This window comes from Tenrec ecaudatus, chromosome 10 (genome assembly GCF_050624435.1).
Source record: "Tenrec ecaudatus isolate mTenEca1 chromosome 10, mTenEca1.hap1, whole genome shotgun sequence".
Classification (NCBI taxonomy): Eukaryota; Metazoa; Chordata; class Mammalia; order Afrosoricida; family Tenrecidae; genus Tenrec; species Tenrec ecaudatus.
The window spans coordinates 199,219-224,040 of NC_134539.1; the positions used below are offsets into that span (position 1 = coordinate 199,219).

Genomic DNA, 24,822 nt, shown 5'->3' on the forward strand with positions numbered 1-24,822 from the left:
ATATCTGTGGTATAGCTTCCAGTATCACAGTACCTACACAGTCAATACAGTAGAACAAGAAAGCCAATGGCGCTGTTTCACTCCGCAACACGTGGAATTGCTGGGCATTAGAACTGATTCAACGGCCACGAGTTGGTTGGTTGGTTGGTTGGCTTATCACACAGTAATTTTCATATGCTGAACTACCCTTGCATTCTTGTAATTACCTCCACTTGTACATGATATGTAATCCTTTTGATATGATACTGGATTTAGTTTGCTGCTACTCGAGAATGTTTGCAGCTATGTCAATAAAATATACTGACCTGTAGTGTTTTGTGTATCTTTGACTTCCCAATCAGTGTAATGCTGGCCTATGGAATAAGTTAGAAACTGTTGTCAAGTTTTTGGAAGTGTATGAGCAGTTAGTGGTAATTCTTTAAATGTTTTATATTGTCCATCAGTGAAGTCATCTGGTACTGAATTTTTCTTGCTTGGAAGATTTTTGACTGATGAATCAGTCTGTCTGTACAAGTTTTTTGGATTTCCTCTCTGAGTCCATTTTAGTAGTTTGTGGGTTCCACATTCCATCTGGGTTATCAATTAGTTGGCCTACAGTTAGTTGTTCATAATAGTCTCATAATCCCCTCATTTCAATAAAGTCTGTAGTAATTCCCCCTTTCATTTCTGATATTAGTAATTTGAGTCCTCTTTTTTTCTTATTCAATCGAGCTAAAGGTTTGTAATGTTGATTTTTTTTTTCAAATAATCAACTTGTGGCTTCTTTATTTCTTATTCTCAATTTGGTTGATCTGTTATCACTTTCATTATTTTCTTCTGCTACTCACCTTGAAGCTGGTCCGCTCTTCCTTTTCTCACTCCTCAAAGCATAAAGCTGTTATCCGAAGCCATTCTTCATTTACATTTTTTCCCTTAGTTTCAGTTTTTCTTTTCCTCCTTTTACAACTACTCTGCCCAGTGTTGAGATCTGATGGGTAAGGAACTTGTGATCCTTCTTTTAAAATAAAAGTTTTTAAAAACTATTTTCCCTCTTATTTGTGGGACCCCAGTAATACTCTGCCCGCTTGCGGTTCGTCCCTCCCACCCTCCAGCCTCTCTCCCTTCACCCCTCCCCCTCCCCCATCTTTTCCTTTAGTGTGACGCCATTTCTTCTTCTTTTATAATGATGATGCCATAAAATTTTATCTCTATGAAAATGACTAACTTTGCACAATGCCTTCCAATTTTGTCCATACAACGAGGTACGTGACCATCTCATCATCGTTGTTTAAAGATGCATACTATTCTATTGAGTGTCTTTACCAGATTTACTTATCCAGTACTCTACAGACAGGGCTTTGTTGCTGTTGTTTTTCCTGGCAGGGTTTTTGGTTGCTTCTATACTTTTGCTCTTACACACATTGCTGTGGCAAACTGGGTGTGCATATATCTGTTTATGTTTTGTTCTGTATTTCTTTAGGGCATATGCCAAGTAGGTAGATCGCAGGCTCATACAGTATTTCTATTTGCCATTTGTTTATGGAAGCACCATAATGTTCTCATAGTAGCTGTACAATTCCGCATTCCCACTAGCAATGTATGCGCATTCCAATCTCTCCACATCCTTTCCAGCATTCGTTGTTTTTTATTTTGCTAAGAATGTCAGTGTACTGATATCTCATTATTGTTTTGCTTTTTAGTTCTCTTAAAGTAGTAAATGATCATTAGCATTTCTTCATGATTGTTGGCCATCTGGATGTCATGTTTATTACAATGCAGAGTTATGTCTTGTGACTATTTTTCAATTGGCTTATTTGTGTTTTTATTAAGGTGGTGTACTTTCTACAGATTTTTGAAATTAGCCCTTTCTCTGATATGTCACTGTCAAATATTTCCCTCTACTCTGTTGGTTCTTTTTTTATTCGTTTGAAGAAATTTTCTTTATGTACATAATGTTTTAGAGGGTCCCAGTCCTCTATTTTGTCTTCTGTAGTGTGAAGGTTTTTTCTTATGTTTGGTAGTGTAGTTATACCTTGTTTTAGGTATTTAAAGTTTGTCTTAGTTTTCACTTATGACTGTTAAGCCTCTAGGGCTTATATTTAGGTCTTTAATCCATCTTGAGTTCATTTTTGTGTGTCGTGTGAGGTATGGGTCCTGTTTTACTGTTGTGCAGGTGGAGATCCAATGTGTTCAGCACCATTTGTTGGGGAAAACACACACACACACACACACACACACACACCAATGATCTCTTCCCTATTTAACAAGTGTTTCAGTCCTTTATCAAAAATCATATGTCTATAGGTACTTGGTTCTATTTCTAGTTTCTCTGTTCTAATCTATTGGTATACAAATCTATCACCATACCAATACCAAGCTGTTTTGGGGTTGTATATTAAGCTTGGAAATCAGTGAGTGAGGTCTCCATTTTTTTAAAATGACTTGTTTATTCCAGGTTTCTTTACTTTCCATATGAAGTTGGTGATTAATTTTCCATCTCATTGAAGAATTGTGCTGGGACTTGGACCAAAATTGCATTGTTTTTATAGTGTGTTCACTAATATTGACACTTTCACTCTATTAAATCTTCCTATCCATAAGCATGTGACCTTCTTCCATTTATGTAAGTGTCTTTTGGTTTCTTGTAGAAGTGTTTTTTAAATTTTCTTTGTGTAAACCATTTATTTCTCTGGTTAGATTTATTCTAAAGTATTTTATCTTTTGGTAGTTATTGTAAATGGCATTATTCTTTTAATTTCCTTTCAGAATGCTTTTTGATATTCACAAAGCCAACAGATTTTGAATGTTGATCTAACATCCTGCTCTGTTGCTAATTTTTCAATTAGTTCCAGCAATTAAAAAAAAATGTTTTATTGGGACATAACCCACATATCATGTAATTCAATAGTTCAATCATATCAAGAAGAATTGTCCAAACAGTACCACAATCAATTTTAGAACATTTTCTTCTCCTTTCATGAACTGCTTATTATTACCTCCGGCGATTGTTTGAATCTCTGAAGTTTTATATATATAGGATTATGTCATCTGTGAGCAGTGAGTTTTGCATCTGCTTTACCAGTTTGGATGCCTTTATTACCTTTGTGATGTCTGACAGCTCTGGCTAAGGCTCCTAGGACTGTATTAAACAAGAGTGGTGATAACAAACAATGCTGGTAGACATCTACAACTACAAATTTCCTTCTGAACACTGCTTTTGCTGCACCCAATGTATAAATAAATTAGAATGACTAAAGGACTCATGCAATTGAATCCTAGTGCTGGCAAAAATTGTTAACTATAGCATGTACTGTCAGAAGAACAAACAAATCTCTTTTGGAAGAAATAAAGACAGAATGTTCCCTGAAAGCAAGCACGTTGAGACTTTGTCTCATGTACTTTGGACATGTTGTCAGGAGGGACCAGTCCTCAGGGAAGGACATCCTGCTTGGTAAAGTAGGACGTGCCTCAATGAGATGAGCTGACACTGGAAGCAATGCTGTGTTCATAGCAGGGAGTGCGAGGGTGCTTCATTCTGGGGTATGCAGGCTAACTATGAGTTGGAACCAAACTGATGGCACCTAAGAGCAGTAGGTTCTGATGTTTGGGTTTTGTTTCCTGAATACAGGTATTTACATTTTCCCCTGAAACTTTTGACTCTTTGTTTCTTTAAGAGTGAACTGCTCAGTTTCCACATATATAAATATATATTTTAATTAAAAATTTATTTTCAGTTCTTTACAGTTTCATTGCATTATGATTAGGAATTTATTATTATTTCAATTTTCCTAAATTTATTAATACTTGTGTCTGCTGTATTCTGGTTGGAATATTTCAGGTGTTTGTGAGAAGGTACATTCTGTTATTGATTGGTGTGTTCTGTATATACATTTTTACATCGGATTATAATGTTGTTCAAATCTTCCATTTCATTATTGATCTCCCGTCTGTGCTATCCATTATTGAAAGTTGGGGGTGGAGTCCTCCATCTCTTCTTGTAGAACTGTCTATTTCTCTCTTTAATTTTCTCAATACTTGTTTGATATTTTATGGAGTTTCACTATTAAATGTGTGTATGTTTAGATTTGTTATAACTTCTTTTTTGTTGTTATAACTTCTTGATGGAATTAATCTTCTAACAAATATCATGTCCTTTATCTCCAACTTTCTTTCAAACTCTTTGTGTCTTTTTTTTTTTTTCAGATAGCCTGAGGCTTTATTAATTGAGCTCTTTGGTGTGTCCTTAAACCTAAAATGAGTCTCTTATGGACATCATGTACATGGTCATGATTTTTGTTTCATTTTTAAAATTCAGTATGCCAATATCTTTATTTTAAATAGAGAGTTCATTGATGTAGTTTCTTCTGCCACATAAGTACTGTTTTCTGTATCTTATATGCTTTTTGTATATTTAGTTGATTTTTTTCTTTTTTTTTCACACCAACAGCCTTACATCATTTATTGTTAAACTTGATTAGGAAGCAAAAAAACCAAGGAATAAACCAGATTATTTGCCAAATAGAAGTTCAAGTCATCAGATGGGGACAAAATTTGAGCCTGGGAAAATGCCGCCATGCATGCCACCCTTCAGGGGGCTCCTTACAGCCCCAGCTTGGCTCTTCTCCAATGTCTTCTCTTGGAGTTGTACCTGATTTTATTACCAGTTTTCATTCGAATCCATTGGGGAATGGGCCGATTCTGCTTCTGTTTCTTGGCCAGGAATCTCTTGATCCTGAAAGTCTTATGAGACGACATGGTGAAGTCGGTGCACCACCACACTCGGGGTGGCAGAGAAACAGAGAGAGCTATTTAGTTGATTTTTTTATAGTGTACATTTTTAGCCTCTTTTCTTTCTGTGCATTTAAAAATTATTTCCTAGTGGTTATGTAGGAATTATATATGGCATTTTAAATTTATGACAAAATAGCTGAATAATTATAAATTAATTTAAATAGTATACAAACTCTACTCCTATAGATATCTATCCCTCTCCCTTTATGTTGCTATTCTTACAGACTACGTCTTTATAATAACATAAATTAATTATTCTTTTACACATTTTCCTTTGAAGTTATATAGGAAACAAATGAAATTATAAACAAAAGCAGGGAGGATCTAGTAGTAACAAACTCTCAGTGTGGATCATCTGGGTATATCTTGATAACTTTGCCAGAGACAGAGTGCTTACTTCATCATTTTCATTGCATCTGGCTTTCCAGTTGTCCCAGCACCATTTGTTGAAAAGACTGTCTGTCCCCATGAATAAATCATCTTAGCATCACTATTGGAAATCACTTGTCCATATGTGTGAAAGTTTATTTCTAGGTTATTTTATTTCATTGTACTAAATAGCTATCTTTATGCTACCACCACACTATTTTAATTCGGTAGCTTTGTAGTTAAGTTTTGAAATCAGAAGTGTGAGTTCTTTATGTTCTTTTTCAGGATTGTTTGTGCTATTCTGGATCCTTTGAAACTTCTTCTGCATTGTACGATGGGTTCTTCTACTTGTGTGAATAATATCAAAATTAGAATATTGACAGGCATTCTGTCAAATCTATGTATCACTGGATGATATTATCATCTTCCCAATCCATGAGCACAGAATGTCTTCCCATTTATTTATACCTTCTCTAATATCTTTCAGCTATGCTTTGTGGTCTTTAGCATACAATCCTTTCACTTTGCTTAAGTTTATTCCTAAGTATTTTATTCTTTTTGATGCTACTGTAAATGAAGCAATTTTTTTCACTTCAATTTTTGCTTGCTTACAGTAGAAATGCAGCTGATGTTTTTTGTGTGTTGACTTTAATCTTGCAGCTTTGTTACATTCACTTACTAGCCTGAATAGGCTTTAATGTTTGTTTCAGTGGTTTTGGTTGGTGATCATCAAACATTGATTGATTTGTCCTATTACCTCATTTGCATGTCTTTAGGAGTGATTTCATCTTCCAATGGTAGACTGTGCTGGCCATTGTCTGTAGTGACAAGTTCTCACCCGGTTTGGGTTTGTGATTGTTCTTTCCCGTCACACACTCTCTGTCCCCCGTCCTCCCGCCCCCCCAGCATCCTGGCATCTCAGGGTTCTGTTCTCGAGTTATCTTGTGGGAGCCAAGGCCGGGCCCTGAGCCAGTTGTTGGCTCTGGTCCTTCCCTTGCACCCATCTTGGACTCCTCTAGCCATAATCAGACCTCAACTTCCTCAGCTTCCTAAGAAGGACCAGGGCATTTCCCCTGTGCTCCCAGCCAGCTGAGCCATACCTACAACAAATTCAGACCTGGCCTCTTTCCAGACCTGGATCCTGGAAGATGGGGTCTCTGCTCTCTCTTGCTATATGTTTCTGTTCCCTTTCTTGCCCACGGAAAGTCTGTTTTAGAGCTTCAGCTGGGTCCTTTTGGTTTTCAACAATTTGTTACCTTATTGCTGTGTTCACAGCAAGAGCGAATCTAAACTCAGAGCAACCCCCATCTTGTTCTCCTACCTTCAGCCACTTCTTCCTCATTGGCTCCCTACAGACATGCTTAGGTTCCTTCTTGCAACAAAATCCAACAAAGCAGAGCTCTGGTCACAAAAGGAGCTTAGAAGTCCTGTTGGCAACTTCCCATTGTCCCTTGGAAGAGAGCTTCAACCTGGCCCCTGGCAACCCTCCAGCATCTTCTCTCTCACACTCTTTGTTCTTCCCACCCCCTACTCTACTCCCCACTCTCACTGCCCTGCCCAAGTCCACTTTCATAACCTGCAAGATGCTGGAGAGCCACGGCCCCATGACCCCACAGGAAGAAGTGACCTCTTTCCATCATCTTCTGTCTCTTCACCACCAGGCAGGTGAACACCCCACCAGACAAGATAATGTGACCACCCATGTTGGAGACCATGCTTCTCTGTGTCACCAAAGGTGATGGGGATCTGATCACCCACCAAGTAGTCAACACGTTTCCGTTACCCCACTGGGGAAGTCCCTGGCCTGAGAGTGAGACCAGCGCCAGACTGACAAGCACCCCCACATTTAGGGAATTTGAGTGTGGGAGAAGCCACGGTGCAACTCAGAGGAGGGGTCAGGAAGGGGGCGGGCCATGAGAGCAATACAGGCCTTGCCAGAAAAGGACGCGCACCCTGTGGGGTTGTCTCTGCTGGTGATGAGCAGCTAGGTTCCACCCAGACATGACACACAGGGAAGCAGAGAGAGTGGGGGCATTGCCACCAGCACCCCAATCAGAGCGCGCAGGGGAAGAGAATAGGAAGGTGGGTGGTCTGAGAGAATCTCTGGGTGCCAAAAATTAGGACCAACTACTTTCACCACCACCCAGTTTGGTTGTGTGGTACAATGGATTGCTTTCATTGGGCCCTTGAAGCCCTGGCCTGGTGACTCTCACAAAAAATGATGGGTGAGACTATGTAAACAAGATGCTTCCAACCTAGCAAAGGAATCGAACAACCTGCCAATTATGCAAACAAGGTAATGGGACTTTGGGGGTGAAACTATGTAAAGAAGGGTGATAGCATTCTTGAAAGGGATTGGTCATCTCTGGGAGTCAATCCCAGAGGCAGAGGGTGCCTCTTGACCACCAAGCACAGTGGAACGTTTCCTTTAGCCCCAGGTTTCTGTGCGGAGCACATCCCACACCCAAGAGACAGAGTTGGAACAAATGAAGACAGCATGAGACGGCAGCAGAGGCCCAGGACAGGCAGGTGGCTGCTGTGGGTTTGCAAACCACCGAACAAGAGAGCTAAGAGCCTTCTGACAGGAGGCTTGCTGACAGTGGTGTCTCCAGGCACTCGGCAGTGGAACTGAAGAGCTTTATCACCTTGCTCAAACAGGGCAGTTGACCAGAGCTGAGAGGAGCTTGTCCTGACAGGCCGGGAGGAAGCCTGTCCTCAGGGGGTTGAGACTAGGCCCTCCTGAGGGGGCTGAAAGAAGCACACCTGAGGGGGCCAAGAGCAGGCCTGTCCTCAGGGCCTCAGAGAAGTCCGTCCTCCGGAGATGGAGAGGATCCCAGCCTGTCCTGAGGGAGCTGAGGACAGCCTGACCTGAAAGGCTGAGAGGAAGGCTGTCCTCAGGAGGCCAGGAGAGAAACCTGGGGCAGCCCAAAGTGGTGCTGAGCACAGAACCGTATCCCGAGTTGCTCCCGCTACTTCCAAGTTGACTCTGGTCCTGAATGATAGCCTGTAGCTTCTTTACCAAGACCCCTGCCTCTGAGTACGGTCTGTGAGTTCTGTGTGGCCACAGCCACGAATGAGCAACGCTGGCTGCGGAGCCGAGTGTGGCATGGCACGATCAGCTGGGCCAGCACTGGCACAACGCCTGGCAGAGCGGGATGACGGGGGTGGGGGGCAGGGGGTGCACCGCACAGGAACCAACTCGTGGCTGATGCTGACCTTGGTTCCTCCCCACCCCCTGATGTTAGCAGAGGAGGTCTGCTAACAGGTGTGACCTGTCTCCTGGACGCATCACTCCCTTTGAGAGCATTCACCAAAGGGCCCTTTTCCTCACATCTCGGGTGGCCCAGGCACCAGATCAGCATCCCCATAGGCAGGGGTCAAGTCTGGAGCACATGCAGGCCCAGGGTCTTCCATTGTCTCTGAGAGTGAAGCAGGACCTGGCCACCTGCAGTCTCTGCTGTGGCACCAGCATTGGCACTGGTCTTTTGGGATGCCAGGCTATCAGGAAACCCAGGCCTGGGAAGCCTTGATAGGGTAATAACCCAGTGAAGGGAAAGCGCCCAGCACCCAGGTCCTGCCCACGGCTGTGGCTTTCCTGAGAGCCGTGGCTGGACTGGTCCCTGACACAGAAGAACCTGGAGTGCCAGAGATGCTGGTAGAAGATGTCTATGGCGGCCTGGGATCTTGTTCTTAGAGGACACAAGGCGGACAGTGACTCCAGGTCTGGGGCAAATGGGTGGCTAGGAGCCCTGTGTCTTGCCCATTACCCAGGAGGATAAGTGCCACCGTTTCCCTGGCCCGCAGAGATGTGTGGTCTCCCCACTCCTGCCCACCCTGAGACTGGAGCGCTGCAGACCCACCCACCTGGCTCCCTGTTGGTGTTCTGTGGTCCACCCTGTGGAATGGACTCCATTAGGTTTGGAGCAAACTGGGTTTGGGTTGAGTCTGCAGCCAGGAGGGTGTGGGGTGGGCCATCGGGCATAGCCTTACCTGGAAGACGGTGAGGATAGCCGCGGGAAAGGTGTCGAAGTTGGTGGTGGGAGTCTCCTCCTTGAAGTTGAACCTGAGGGAACGGGGAGTCTCGGGAAGAGCCAGCACCACAGGACCAAGCCTGTCAGGTCGCAGGTGTCGGGAGGGTGCCACGGGGAGGGAAGGTTGCTTTCTTGGTGCCACCAGCCTGGGGGCACCCTGGAACCCCAGCTAGCCCCTGAACAGTGCAGTCAGCTTTCTGCTCAACCTCCCCGGGGCCCCACTTACTGGCCCCCAAACAGCTGCATCCCCAGCAGAGCGAAGACCACGATGAAGAGGAAGAGCAGGAAGAGGAGGCTGATGATGGACTTCATGGAATTGAGCAGCGACACCACCAAGTTGCGCAGGGAGCTCCAGTACCTGGAGGTGGCAGGGCTGCTCCGAGTCTGGCCCTGGCACCTGCCTGTGGCCCGCTGAGCTCGGCCCAGTGCCAACATCCCGCCTTTCTCGAACCCTTCATCCACTGGGTGCCACATCTAAACACTGAGTACCCTCACCAGCACCCCAACACCCAGTGGAACACCCAGTCCTACAGGGCAGGGCCAGGGCTGCTGCTTCAGCAAAGAACCCCACGGCAGGAACCAGGCGCTCGGCGCTCAGCTGGGCAGGGTAGGCCTGAGTCGCCGAGACCCAAGCCACAGTTGGGGGAACCCCTCAACCTCTGGCCTCTCTGCACTTCCCCAGAACCCTCCTGCACCCTTGTCCATCTTCTGCCCCCACCCCCTCCAGCAGGGCCTGGGGAACGGCACTTGGCCGTGTTGACTGGTGACCAGCTGAGTGGCTAGCTCTACCCTCTGCCTACATCCTCCCTACCCCTCTTCCCTGATCATCTGCCCGCAAGCTCAGCATCCTCTCCCACACCCCAACATCTTCCTCTGCACACATTCAGCATCCTCCCCCATACCCCAGCATCTTCCCCCACACACTCAGCATCTCCCCACATCCTAGCATCCTCCCTCCTACCCCAGTCTCCTCTTCCCCCCTACTCAACATCTCCCCTACCTACATACCCCATGCCATCCTATAGCCCCTCCAGCCATACGCCCCACTGCCAGCAACTTCTGGCCCGCGACCCCCCCACTGCATGCTCAGTGGAATGCCCCCCACTGTCCCATAACTCGGAGTGCTTCTTTTCTAGCTGACCCCTCACAGACTCCAAGGCCCACATCCAGTTAGTTGCCTGACAGGGCGGTGACGACCCTGCTCAGAAGGGACGGAGAAAACCCCTGGAGCCCTGTACATTCCTACCCCCAGGACACCCTGACCTCTTGCCAGACGAGGCCACACCCTGCGGTTGGCCCCACCCCCCATCCCAATCCCCAGCCCGACTCTACCTACTACCTACTTGGTGACCTTGAAGATGCGCAGCAGCCGGAGCGCCCGCAGCACGCTGATCCCAAAGGAGGTCCCCGGCTTGATGGCTGCCCAGACCACTTCGAAAATGCTCCCCACAATGACCTGCAGTGGAGGCAGCATTGCCGTGGACATGTGCGGGCGTGTGCAGGGTGCATGCAAGCGTCTGGAGGATAGTGTGCCTGCCTCTCTCTGCCAGCTCCATCCTGGCCTCATCTGTAGCTCAAGGCACACACCTCCCGCTGCATTGTTCCAGGGACCTTTGGGACACTGAGTCAGGAGGACACAGGAACTCAGGGCCAGGCCCGCGATTTTCCTAATGGGTCCTGGAGCCACCTGGTATACTGCCTCATCTAGGCACAGTGGTCAGCCAGCCTCTCCTGGGCTGGAGCAAAGGGTCTCCTTCTAAGCCCCCCACTGCACTCACTCAGAGCGTCTCACGAACAGAGGGCCAGGAGCCAGCACATAGTCACCATCTACTTCAAGGCTGGGTGGGTGCCCTGGTGGTGGGGGCGGGGGGGGTGTCACCTGGACACCAGAAACCCAGGGAAAGCTGTGAGCAAGGGGCACCCCCCTCCCCCATACCCCACTCGAGTGTAAACTTGGCACAGAGCCACCTGGTCAGACTGGGTGAGGACTTTCACCCCCGGCCCTCGGGCAGGACACCGATCCCGACCTGCCAGCGCCCATGGTCAGTGTGGTCACTCACATCCTCTGTGTGTGTGTGTGTGTGTGTGTGTGTGTGTGTGTGTGTGTGTGTGTCTGACCCCACTTCCTGACACGCAGTCTGCTACTGCAGTGGAGCCTCGCCAAAGTCCCTTCCCTGCACTCTGTTCACCTATTAGCCATGGTTCGAGCCTCCTGCAGACGTTCAGTGGCGGGCGGGGGAGCGGCAGGAGGAATCAGGACTCTCTTAAGATAGCCAAATGCCTCGTCATCTAATGAGTGACAGGCACACGAGTGGATGAGCTCTGTGTATTCTTTCCATCTTCTTGGGTTTTCCCTGCATCACTCAATATTCCGCCCATGGAATCTTCCAGGATTGCATCTGGAGGCTCGAATTTTTTCCTTGGGTTCTTTCAGCTTAGGAAACGCGAGCAGGTTCTGCCTTTTCCGCTGTCGAATTCTAGGTCTTTGCACATCTCTGATCACATTTGACGTTGTCTTCTCGAGCTGCCCTTCGAAATTTCCTGTTCAGCTTTTTGACTTTGTCTTTCCTTCTGTTTGCCTGAACTACTCTATAGTTACAGAGCAAGTTCCGGAACCTCTTCTGACATCCACTCTGAGTTTCCTTCCTTTTCTGTCTCTTTAATGTCCTTCTGGCTTCTTCTTGGGGTCCTCCCACACTCACCAGGTCCTCTGTCACCAGTGCTCGGTGCATCAAATCTGTTCTTGACATGTTCTCAAGATTCAGGTGGGACAGCCTGAAGGTTAGATTTTGGCTGTTATACGCTTGTTTTCATTTTCTTGGACTTCACTCTGAACTTCAATAGAGCAATTGCCCTCTTGCACAGTCGGCCCCTGGCCTGGTTTGAGCTGCTGCTATGGAGCTTCTCCGCTGTGTCTTCCCCCGGTGGAGTCAATTCCTTTTTTGTGGATAGTTGCCTTGTGTGTTGTTAAAAAACAGGTATTTTCCATGGAGAAGTCATTAGTGGGGCAAAATTCTACCATGCAATTTCCAGCTTGATTTCTAACAACAAGATCCTATTTTCCAACTATGCACTTCATGTGTATTTGGTCCCTCCACATTTACATACCTGCATAATCATAATACACCATATGTATATTCCACATGTATATTCCACATTCATATAATCAACCAATGTTTAACTAGTGATTTAACAATTTTTCCCACAATCTCTCCTAACAAGATCGCCTTCCCCATAGTCCAATCATAAATAACATAGATAACACATTTTTTACCTAGTCCTTGTCACCATGCACATCACTTCCATTATCTGTCTTCAACCACCAAGCCTCGAGGAACCAGCAACCTGCTCAAGTGATGGCCCTCTTCTCGCTCTGGGCTCTTTCCATGTAGGGGTTCCTATCCTGAAACTATCAGACATCCGGTACTTTCTTCAGTACCACCTCACCTAAAGTCACCCATTCTTTCTCCTTAAATAAGACAGCTCAATGAACTTGTGACTTAAGCCCATGCTGGGGTGTCACACATTGGCATGTTTACATTGCTGTGATTCAACTAGGCCATCTGAGGCCTTAACTCAGTCAAAAAAAACTTGTAGCTGAGCTTAAATTGAACTACCTTTAATCCTTCTTTGCTTCCTACTTTTGCATTCCAATCGCCAATCGTTACCAATGCATCCTGATTGCATGTTTGAAGACGTTGGTAAAATTCTTTCATTCCTTTGCCACTACCTTTAATCTTTGGTGAACAAATCCAAAGAATTGTTTGATTGGATTTCCATGTATTGAGATAGACCAGTGGTTCTCAACCTTCCTAATGCTGCGACCCTTTAATACAGCTGCTCATGCTGCGGTGACTCCATGAGCATAAAATTATTTTTGTTGCTACTTCATCACTGTAATTTTGCTACTATTATGAACTGAGAAACCCCTGTGAAAGGGTCGTTCGACCCCCAAAGGGGTCACAAACCACGGTTGAGAACCGCTGAGATTGACAGTCTCTTATCACAGACGGCATTGGACTTCCAGATAGATCTTGAAATGCCCTTTTTGATAACGAAGGCAAGGAGGCTCCTCTCGACTGTGTGTCCTTCCCAGCACAGTATGTCACATGATTTTCTGATTCAAAATGGCCAAGGCCAGTCCATTTCAGCCCACGATTACCTAGGATATTGATCTTTCTGTGTTCCATTCAATTTTTAATAACTCTCAGTTTTCCTAGGTTCATACTTCGCACATTCCAACTTCAACTTATTAATTGATATTTGCAGTTGTTTCTTCTCGATTTGAGTTGTGTCCCACTAGCAAATGATGGTCCTTGAGGCTTTCTTGCTGCAGCCTTTAATGGGCCCATGCCGTCAGGGCGGACTCTTCTGTGAGAAGGCTCATCCTGGGTCCTGTGTTGAGTGCTTTCTGACCTGAGGGGATAATCTTGGGCATGATCCCTGAGGAGGTTCTGCTTCTGTCTGTTAGGCTCTCAGGAACTGAGGATGGTTGGATGCTCTCCAGAGGGTTTTCAGAGGCCTGTTCCTTCCTCCTAGTCTGAGTCTGGAGGCTCCCCTGAAACTTGGTCACTCTGGGAGACCCTGCTGGCATTTGAAACACCAGTGACACAGCTTCCAGCATCGTAGCCACCCACAAGCCACCACGGTATGACAAAGTGACAGGCATAATTACTCCCTAACGACCCCCTCATGATGATAATTGTGAGTTCAGTGTGGCCATTGCAACAAATTATTGAACCAAGTACGGAGGTCGAATGGTGTGGAAGGAACGATTGGTGCAGGAACAGGTAAAGAACGGTGGAGGCATGCCCGGCCTCTGCCTCTTGGCAATAAGGAAGCCAGAGGAGGTTGGACATGGCCACCCCCACACCTTTTACTGTACCCACAGAAACTGTCAGGTCATCAATGGTGGTTGTGTCCAACTGCTAAATTCTGGAATCATTTTTATGCAGCAACAGATAACTAATAAAGTTCAGACCTTGTATGCCAATAATCCCCATGTCCTGGGATTCAGCTAGAAGATGAAGATACAATGTAACAACTTCTCTCTATTCTGCAGTCTGAAATGGGTCAAACATGCACTCAAGGTGCACTGGAGCAGATGGTCATCTGAATGCAAAGGTTAGAAACCGAGTGGAAAGATCAGTCATTGAAAACACAGCATTGTTGATGAAAGTTGCAAGCAGATTATAAACAGAATTCTGTGAGACTAAGAACACATTCAATGCACACTCCCTTTCTGGAAAAACAAAGAAGGCGATTACACACCTAGACCTCCCTGGATCACTTCCTTAGGACTCCAGGCGACTGACTGGCTGCCTCTATGGACAGAGAAGGTGGAGAAGCCCAACAGCAGCAGCCAAAACAAGGCTGTGCAGTGTGGGCAGTCCATCAATTGCTCATAGGCAAGTTCACGTTGAAGGTGAAGAAAATTAAAACAAGCCTCATGGTCGCCAAAATACAACCTTCAGTCTATCTCACCTGAATTTAGAGGCCATCTCAAGAACAGACTTGACACTGGCTACTGAGGACTGAAGACAAGATCAGCTATGGGATGACATCATGAACACCGGACTCGAAGAAAGCAAATGGTCATTTGAAAAGCTGGAGAAAAAAAAAAAAAGGAAAAAAAAAGACCATATTCTCCAAGGTAGAAAAGTTTAAACAATAGGAAAAAATAAGAGTTAAAAAGTTGAACAGAATATTCCAAAGGGCAGCTTGACAAGACAAAGGAAAGCCATATAATGAAATGTACGAAGTTTTATTAGATGGGAAAACTGAAAGGAAAGAACACACACAGCATTTTTCAGGCCAAAAGAACTGAAGAAAACGTCAGGCCTCGGGCTCAAACGTGGAAGGATTACACAGGCAAATATTGAACAACGCTGGAAGGAACACACACTTACTGTGTCAGAAACAGCAGGTCAATGGCCAACCATTTCAGAGGTCGCGTATGATCACGAGCCCCTGGGACTGAAGGAGGAGCCCCGGCTGCACTGCACGCACTGGTGAGACACCAGAATCCAGGAGCTGGCCGCCGCACGGAAGCAGTCAGTGCTCGAGGCACTCCCTCGTCTATTTCCAATTTGGAAGGCGGTTCTGCTACCCGGGCAAGGGACTGGAAGAGTCCCACGTTTGCTGCCGTTCCAAAGAAAGGTGACCGAGTAAAAGTTTGCCAGACTCAGGAAAGGATGTCAAAAGAAAAAGTCCATTGCTGACGTGAAATGGATCGTGACTGAAAGTAGAGACTGCCAGAAAGAGTCTTCTATTCAAAGGCAACCCTCCCAACCAACCAGGCACACCCCTGCAAAGAATGGGGGCACCAGAACCCGTCACTGTTCTCACGTGGAACCCGTACATGGATCAAGGGGCAATCTTTCGAACAGAACAAGGGGATGCCACATGGTTTAAAAATCACGATGTAACGTGGCTTCCTTTCACCACGCTTATTTGATCGGCACGCTGAGCACATCATCTGAGAAGCGGTGCTCGATGAAGAAGAATGCAGTGTCAGCATTGGAGGAAGGCTCATTAACCGCCTGTGATCTGCAGCTACACAAGCCGGCTTGCTGGAAGCCAAGAGCGCTGGAAGCACTCACTGATGAAGATCAAGAATGGCAGCCATCAGTATGACTGCACCTCAAGGTAAAGAAAATAAAGTACTCATAACTGGACCTGTGGCCAAGCTCATGACAAATGGAGAGACGAATGACTAAAGACTTCTTTGTACTGAGATCCATAATCCACATTCATGGAAGCAGCAATGAAGAAATCAAATGACAGATGGCTTTAGGCAAATGGACAAAAGAACTCTTAAAAGTGTTAACAGGCAAGGAGGTCACTTTGAGGACTAAGGTGCACCTGGCCCCCGCCACCGTGGTCTCCGGCGCTCCCGTGCGCGTGCGCGCTGGGTGACGGAGGAGGAAGACCGAGGACTGACACCTTTGAACCACGGTGCTGCCCAAGACTATCAAAATCACCGTAGGCCGCCCAGAGAACAGATGACCGCGTCTTAGAAGTGCAGCCGGGGTGGGGTGGGGGGCTTACAGCACTGATGATTGTATAACTCCACTCGATGGAGTTGAATAGCAGAGTTGTGTGTGAAGAGATGGATTGGATTATGTACGATGTGTCCAAAATAAATAAGGGTCCCTAGGGGGCATAGTGGGGGAGGGAAGGGACAGAGGGGAGCTGATATCAAGAAGTTCACGAAAAAAAGAAAATGTTTTGAAACTGAGTGTGGTAGCAATTGTCCAATACTGCTTGATGTGACTGGACTTTGAAATGTTATGATATCTGTAAGAGTTCCCAATAAATTGATTTTAAAAATAAAGAAGTACAACCGAATGCCCCTTAGGAGAGGTGTTGAGACTTCACCCCTTACATTTTGGGCATATTGTCAGGAGGGACAAGTCCCTGGAGGTGGGCATCATGCTTGGTAAAGTGGGGGTCAGTGAAGAGATGAGACTCTCAAAGAATAATGCGGCAGTGGCCCTAACACTGCCTGGAACATGACAGCAAGTGCAAGGCTGGCTCAGGAGCGAGCCCTCTTGTACACAGGCTGCCACAAGTCAGAGTCTAACACGAAACAATACTGCTGAGAAGGCAAGGAGTGAGAGGCAGTGTCTTCCTGGCCACCTACTGCGATCTCAAGGGTCACAGCTCGGAGAGGGGTCTGTGCACCCACCTTCATCTGCAGGGAGCAGGCAGCCATGCAAAGCCCCAGCCCCAGGTCAGAACACCTGGTGCAAGCCTGACTCCCCTGTACACCAACAGGGCAGCGTAGGTCACAAGCCATCCTGGAGCCAGGTCCTCAGCAACAGGTGAGAAAGGAACAGACTGCTGACACAATGTTCTGTCAGCTGCAGAGAGGAAGACCTCCGGGCAGAGGGAAGCGGGATCTTAACATGGCAGCTTCTCCTCCACCCAGGTCCAGGGTCCCTCCCTGGCTGCTGAAAACTCCACAGATGGAATCACTCCTCTGGGGTGCCGCACTCAGCACAGGCTCCCACAGGCCCTGGGCTTGGCAACAAATAGAACTGTGTGCTCTGTTGTGTTGGACAAACAGACCTTTGCTGGCCCTGCCCCATCCTATGCCCCAGCAGGCTGCCTGAGTTGTCGAGGCTGGGAAGGCACCCAGGCCATCTCGGGGCACGCAAGACAGGCTGGTCCTGGAGCCACCACAGCCTCCATCCTCCCAGGAGGAGCCCTGGCACACATGCCTAGGCCAGGACCACAGCCCACTAGGGCCGTTCAAGGGCCAGCCAGGCCCCAGGCAGAGAGGATGCAGAGACTTCGTCAAGGGCCAGTGCCACAGGGATGGGCAGGGGACTCTCAAAAAGGCAAGCAAGGCCACAAGAGGAAGTTGGAGCATTTCTCTGGGTCCTAATCAGCCTCAGAAAGAGATATGGCCCAGGTAGGAGGTGCCCAGAGGGACAGGGAAATCAGACTGCTGAGCGAGGACCCCCAGGATGAGGGGAAGAGGCTCCCAATCACAGGAGCAAACCTGGCCGTACACTGAGATTAGAGGGTCTGGCCAGACCACCTTTCCCCTCCTTCACCTGGGACCTTGCTCCACAGCCCTGCTGGCCTGGGTACAGCACACTGGACTGCCAGGAGGCGGCTCACTCACCCCAAAGTCGAAGCAGTTGAAAGAAGACCGGAAGTAGCTTCTGGGCCCCAGGCCGTACATCTTCAAAGACATCTCTGTGAGGAAGAGACCCAGGAAAACAAACTCTGCAAAATCTAGGGGAAGTCGGAGAAGAGGGTGGGGTTAGCCCATGCTAACTCTCCTACCCTGACTTTGGCCCGTCGGGGACACGGGACTCCTGCCCCTCTCTCTCCACTGGGCCTGCTCACTACTCCCCAACCTGATCAGTGCTCCCTGGGCCAGGCCACTACTCCCTGGGCCTGACCCATGGGCCCCTGGGCCTGGCCAATGCCTGATAGAGGGACACCAGACTTCAGGGTTCCCACCCCAGGCCTGGTATGCACTTTCAGATCATGCCTGCATCTCTGGGCCTGGTATGGACCCGCTAGACCTAGCTTTACCTGCTCTTTGACAGCCAAGGCCCTAGGGAGGATGGATGGATAGGAAGAACGTGGAGCCTTGAACATGGTGAAGGCTCGGGAACTTGGGGGGCCAGCTGGGTGGACCTGACAGGATGGCACTCTCTGGACCACTGAGAGGATGGCATTCTCTGGACCACTGGGGGCTGGTCCGAGACAGAGGCCCATCGGCTGTGGCTAGTCCTGGCCTACTCTCTGACCGGGGGACTCCTCAGCCGGTCTTTGCAAGGGAGCTGACTAGAGCAGATGCCCAAGGTGCCCTGCTTGATGTAAGCTTTGCTCACCTGTCCACCCTGGTGGTCACATGAGGCTTCCAGGATGCACTGGCAGTGCTGCTCCCTCCCTCCTTTCTGCATGGTCCTTACTCCTGCAGCCCACCCTACCCCTGGGGGTCAGGCACACACCCAGCTCTGCTGGGACAGAGGGGAGCCCAGGACCCAGCTCTAGAGGGAAGGGGTGCTCCTGGCTTCAGCAAGGCCTTGAGCAGCTCAGATAGAGGGCAAGGCAGAGCAGGGCAGCAGGGGCCCCCAGAGCTTGAGCAAGTTTCTGGGTTCAGGCCTTCAGGACCTCGGTGGGAGGGCTAAAGCAGAAGCAGCTGCCGAGAGAGGCGGGCACGGGCCCACACCCACCTCCGCAGCATCCCCACATTCCCTGCATCTGGCTTCCGTGCCTAGCTCTGTACCAAGAGCGGGGGGGGGGGGGGGGAGGAAGGGGTTGGGGGGAAGAGGGGCAGCTAGCAGGCCTCGGGACATCTCTGCCACAGGGCCCTTGACATGCCTCTCCCCTCCTGCACGGGCACCAGACACCTGCCTTTCAGACAAGACACAGAGAGCTCTGGGGACCTGAAAAGGTCTTAGGCGGGGCCCCTGCAGCCAAGCAGCTCACATCCACGGCCACCAGCCAGCCAGAAACCCAAGGCCCCCCCAGTGGAGTGGGGTAAGTGACAAGAAGGCAAGGCCAGGGCAGGGGGCCAGCGGTCCTAGGCAGAACCACTCAGAAGGGCCTGCTGGGTGGACAGAGGGCCAGCCAGGGTGGTGCTGACTCATGCCACCTCCACCAGCCAGCAAGGAGTGGTGAGAAGCCAAGCTCCTTCCAGCCCCACCCTGGGGACAAACATATGTCTGCAGAGCCTCCTCCACACACAAGTTCCCGGCAGGAGCTCAGTCCTAGTGCCTGAGGTCACAGGGCTGGGACTCCCACCCCCGCCCCCAACTCCCTCACAGGGCCCCTAGAGGTCAGTGGCAGAGACCAAGTGCAGGCACTGCCAGAGGGCGAACTCAGAGCTGCCCGGCCAGTCCCGGCATCCACCCTGCTGGGCTCAGGGAGAACCAGGAGGGACAGGGTCACAGCTGAGCCCTAATGCCATGTTTCAGCAGTCCTGGAGTCGGCCGAATCAGGGCTGCTCCTGATGGGCCCTCAGACCACCCACGAAGCCAGGATGACTGCAGGTGAGCAATACCAGAAGGTCCAGCCAGGGCCTGGGATCCCTGCCTAGAATGGGGCCCACTAGGCCTGCTCTTCTCTCCAGTCTCACCCATGACCACCCTGGCCTCCTGCGCTGACAGCAGCCTCTACCTTGAACTCGTCAGACCACAGAGTGCTCCAGGGAGGGGCATGGTGCCCCCTGCCCACCCACTCAGCCCTCCTGGACTGTGGCACTAAAGACTGTCCACACTCACGGGGTGCACAGATGTGCACCTGCAGATTCTGAGAGATTGGAGACCAAGCCAGCCTGCAGACCTGGCCCAGGGCCAGGACTCAGGGAACTTCCTCCAACAGGGGCCTTTCTGTGCCCCTGGAAGAGAAATCCACCTATCATTCAACACAAGTTTGGCTCAGACCTCAGCTTCTGGAGTCACTGAGAGAGGGAAAGCCCCGGCGGAGCCCAAAGTGGCTCTGTCCCTGGGAGGCAGGGGCACCAGGCAGGCTGAGTGTGCTGACCCCTCGGGGGGATGGGGAGGTGGGGCAGTGTTTGCTGATTTCAGGGGAGACCACAGACCAGGGTCAAGTTCAAAGATCTGAGAAAATGAGGAGCCCAGACGGCATGTTCCCCCTCGCTTGTCCAGGTCCCTAGACAGGGCAGCTGCGGTCAGCTTGGGTCAGAAGAAAACCAGGAAGAGCCCCGAGAGGCAGGACACTCTGCAAACATGCCAGAGCTGAGTCCCCTGGTCTAGTGGTCTGACCACTCTGGAGATGACGGGTGGAGTCCTGCACCTGAGCTTGTGGGCTGCAGCCTTGAGCCTGGGTAAGACCTGCCCCCCACGACCCCCCGGCCCTCGGGCTGCACGCCGACCCATAGGTACCTACACAGCGCAGTTGTGAGCTGCTGTGGCTGGTTGTAGTGCACCATGGCCACGCAGAGGGTGTTGAGCGCCACCACACACAGCACCGCCCAGTAGAAGCTCTGTGCCTTCACCATGCGGCGGATGAAGAAGCGGAACATCTTCTCCTTCCTTCGGAAATACGAAGAGCTGTCATTCTTCCCGCTCTTGAGGCTGGCACGAGCGAAGGGGGAGCCTGCAGAGGAGAAGGGGTGACAGGCCAGCCATGGGACACCCGTGGTGGACCCCACCCAGTCTCTGGTCCCTCTCCACAGGACTCAGCCGGAGTGCACTAGGATATCCCGCACCAATGCCCCCCTCAGCCCCGAAGTCCCTGGCCATCCTCAGCCCAGATCGCTGGGATACCACCTCCCCTACTCCAGCTACCCTGGGATTTCCCAGGCCGTTCTCCAAGACAGCATCTTCATGGATACATAAGTTCGACCTAGTGACTCTTCCTGAAAGCCTTCCACAGTGGGGTCCTCATGCTCCCTCCCCAAGGGTCACAAACTCATCACCACACTTAGCTGCGATGGGCCTACTGTGCCCCAAGATGGGTCATACTGTCCTTCCCACATAGACCTCGCCACAAGGACCAGCTCAGGGAACAGGGAGACGGTCCATGGTGCTGGGTTCAAGTATGTGTGTGTCCAGGTGAAACCCGGTCTCTGTGCCCGATGGGGACCAGTAAGGCCTGACCTGATGCGTGTATGCGTGCTCATGTCTGCCAGTCCATGCCTCCAAGCCCAGAGCCTGTCTTCCCATTGGCCGGGCACCCCTGACTTGGACTTGGGGGCCCTGGATGGTACACGCAAGTTATGTACATGTTTGTGTGTGTGTGTGAGAAGAGGACGGGGGAGGAGATGCTGAGAGACAAAGGCTCAGGGAAACTGGAGGATTTAAAGAGGCACTCCGCATGCTCACGGTAGATTCATGTCCAGAAAGGACCTGAGAAGATCCTGAGCTTTCAGCTCATGCTACACTTTCAGTTCAGCACAAGCGGGAATTGATGGCTGTGGTAGTGGCATCATTTCAAGTCAACTCCATTGATAAGTCTAGGGGTGGAGTCTAGCCTGTCAATCAGGTCACAGCCTGATGATGCCTCCTTATGGGCGTGACCTTCTCTTGAAGATTCTGGGAACTTTCTCTCTCTCTCTGCCTTTGTCTTCCTGTTGATGAGCCACGAGGAAACTTGCTGAGACCTGCAAGAGCTCTCTATCTCTCTGCGTCACCTTCCAGTTGAAGAGCTACACTTGGAGAGCTTGAGGAGCCACATGGAGACCCGTGCCAGTGCTGAGATGCTTCCACTGCCATTGGACCCACCGGCTTGTGATCTTCCTGCATTTTGCTCCACTGCATGTGACTGTGTGAGTCTGAAGATGGGTTTTTAGACTAGTACTGGGCTTATGAGCTAATATCAGAATTATGGACTCGATCTGGACTAGGGTGGGAGGTTCTCTTAATACACGATTACTCTTGAGCGAAAGCTCTTCCTTACGCATATGCGTGTCGGTGGATTTGTCGCTCTAGTGGCTGAGGCAGAACAGGAAACAGTCTGGCTGAAGGGCTACTCGGGAACACCAGAAGGAATTGGAAAAGAAAGCACCAACTAAACACACGGCAAACAGAAGAGAGGAAACAACAGAGAACGGACCATTCTACATGGACTCTAGAAACAAAAAGTTGTTCTTTTGTGAAGAGCAACAAAATTGACACACCTTTTGGTAGACTGACTAGAAAAAAGAAAACTCAAATTACTAAAATCAGAAGCTGAATAGGTGGCTACTCTCACTTCCAACTTCATGGAAATAAAAATTATTATAAAGTGTAATTGACTAGCATCAGAAACCCCCTAAATCCAAGAGAGAAATGAGAATCGGCATCAGGACAGGGCCCGACCAAGACAGTTCTCAGCTCCTTCTCGTCTATGCGCACAGGCAGGTCACAGTTCTCAGCTAGCCTTAATCCCCCCCCCCTCCGCCATGCTGACCTCTTCTCCGTTGCTGCCCTCCCTGAGGCAGTGTCAAGCCCTTTAGCGCCTCAAGTTCTTAGAGGCGTCCAACGCCACCAGCAAGCCACCTGCCTGAAGTCACTAATCTCTCTTGCATCACAGGATGGCAGGCCCACTATAGACACCTTGCTCTCAAGGCCAGAAAGTCCAGTGCAGCTATCTCATGAAACTGCAAGGGAAAATAAAGCAAAACCCACCCAAGTGTTGTCTGTAACGAAACAAGTCGACAGTCTCCCACACCTCCCTAGTGATGGCACTTGGCCTTAGGTATGAGAGCTCATGCCTCTCCCCCAGTGTATGCCCACTAGTCGAGGAGTTCCTTGACATCTACACAGCTTCACCAAGAAACATCTTAAACCCAACATGTCTTAGCCTGAGCCCTTGACCAAGGTTCCCACAAGACCCACAGCCCTCTCTGCAACAGACCCTCTGCTTTCCCAGTGACTGAGCCCTAAATGTGGAGGGGTCCCAGACTCATCTCCTCCTCTCTTTTCTTTGTTGGGCCCATCGTGATTGACGCACACACCATTCATTCCCCCAGTGCTCCTGGGTTGACTTCCTCACTTTCTTCAACGTTTGACTCAGGGGAGACATTTTCCCTGGGGCCATCTCTGGCCAAAACCAAAAACTGAAATTCAGTGCCGTTGAGTTGATGTCAACTGAGTGACCCTATAGGACAGGGTAGAACCGCTCCTGTGAGCTTCCGAGATCGTCACTCTTCACGGGAGTAGACAGCCCGAAGAGCATCTGGAGGTGCTGATCTTGAACCCCTGATCTTGCAGTTAGCAGCTCAATGTGTAACCACTGTGCCACTAGGGGTCCTCCTTCTAAAACGCCACTCCTCTTCAAGCCCCTCCCTATCTGCTGCATCTCTTCTTCCCATGCCATGTGATCTGACCCCTAGTCATCATCCACGCTCGTTCTTCTCTTGTCTGATGCCACAAACTGTGTGGACGCTCAAGAGCCAAAGGGGCTTAGCTGCTCTGATCAGTGTGCTTTCCCCCGTGGCTTGACTGTCGCTGGCACCTGGTGGGTGCTCATCCACACACGGGGTGAATGCCCTCGCAGCTGACTGAGTGGACACAGGACAGGCTGCAAGGGCTCAGCGAAGATGCTGTCTGCAGCGCTGGGGCAACAGTCTGAAAACCTACAGAAAAGGGATGACTTGCTATCAAAGTACGAGATCAACTCTTCCATGCCATGGAAAGAGGTTCTTGAAACCGAGTTCTTCAAAGGCAAATCTGGAGTCCATCGCAAGGAAACAATTCACATCTACAGTATCCAGCACTAGCTCACTGGGTGACAAGAGAAGCGCAAAGACCCCGCTGGAAAAATAGGCCATGCGAGCTGTTACAGAAGAGCAACTCCAAGCGGGCAAACAGACATCGAAAGAGAGGGCAGGAGTGAAATGGGAGTTACAGCCCCACAAGCTATCCCTCTCCACTCATCAAACCAGCATCCATCCGGCTGGCGGGAGCAGGCAGGGCCCCCCCCCCCCCCAGCACTGCTAGTGACTCCAAGCGGGATCGCCGCCTTCCTGGGAAGCAGGGTGGTGACAACCCTCAAATCCAGACACTGCAGCCCCGGCCGTCCTGCGCTCGGGAGCTGACCCGCAGCCACAGGGCTCACAGACACAGACAGGAATCGGCAGCAGCTCTCATGGTGGAAGAAGAGCAGCTGGGAAGAAACGGATGGCCGTCGGGGGGGGAGTGGGGGTGGGGGGTGGGGGGAGCTCACACAAAGCGTGGCGGCCCTGCTCATGGGGAAGCGCGTGAGTGCGTGGGTAAGTGGACTGGATGGCCGGGAAAAGGCTGCCTAAGCCATTTTTGTAAAATGAGGAAGCCCCCAAAGCTCCCCATGTTGTGCGTGTGCTGTCTGGGGTAAGCCCGGAGAAATCTGGCAGTGCCCAATACCGGTGGCTGTCAGCACGTGCCACCTGGCCCTGAGTCAGAGCAGGAGACCCCAAGGAGACCCTGTCAATCTAGGTCTGCTCCTTGTGCCTGTGAAATTAAGGATCCTGTTTCTCAGTCACCCTAACTGAGGTCCACCGCGGTACTGACTTCAGATGAGCACCACAGGGAAAGCCACCTTGCACGCTGGCCCCTCATTGCCATAGGCAGGACCCCGCTGCACTCCTGTGTGCGGTAGAAGACACATTGCCAGGCTACCTGGTGGGCAGAACCTATCACATGCTTGGGACCCCCAAACTCACTCAGGACTCCCTACATTTCAAGACCCCCACCCCTCA

General features: G+C 49.7%; 1 protein-coding gene across 1 annotated transcript in view; it reads right to left on the bottom strand.

Moving 5' to 3' along the window:
- CACNA1B (calcium voltage-gated channel subunit alpha1 B) overlaps positions 1-24,822 on the bottom strand; it is a 167,025-nt gene that overhangs the window by 94,089 nt on the left and 48,114 nt on the right. Inside the window, exons 11-15 of the mRNA XM_075559719.1 lie at positions 20,550-20,759; positions 17,806-17,918; positions 10,514-10,626; positions 9,397-9,528; positions 9,130-9,202 (exon numbers count right to left, since the gene is read on the bottom strand). Of these exons, the coding sequence (XP_075415834.1) occupies positions 9,130-9,202; positions 9,397-9,528; positions 10,514-10,626; positions 17,806-17,918; positions 20,550-20,759 (641 nt within the window). The remainder of the gene's footprint in view (positions 1-9,129; positions 9,203-9,396; positions 9,529-10,513; positions 10,627-17,805; positions 17,919-20,549; positions 20,760-24,822) is intronic.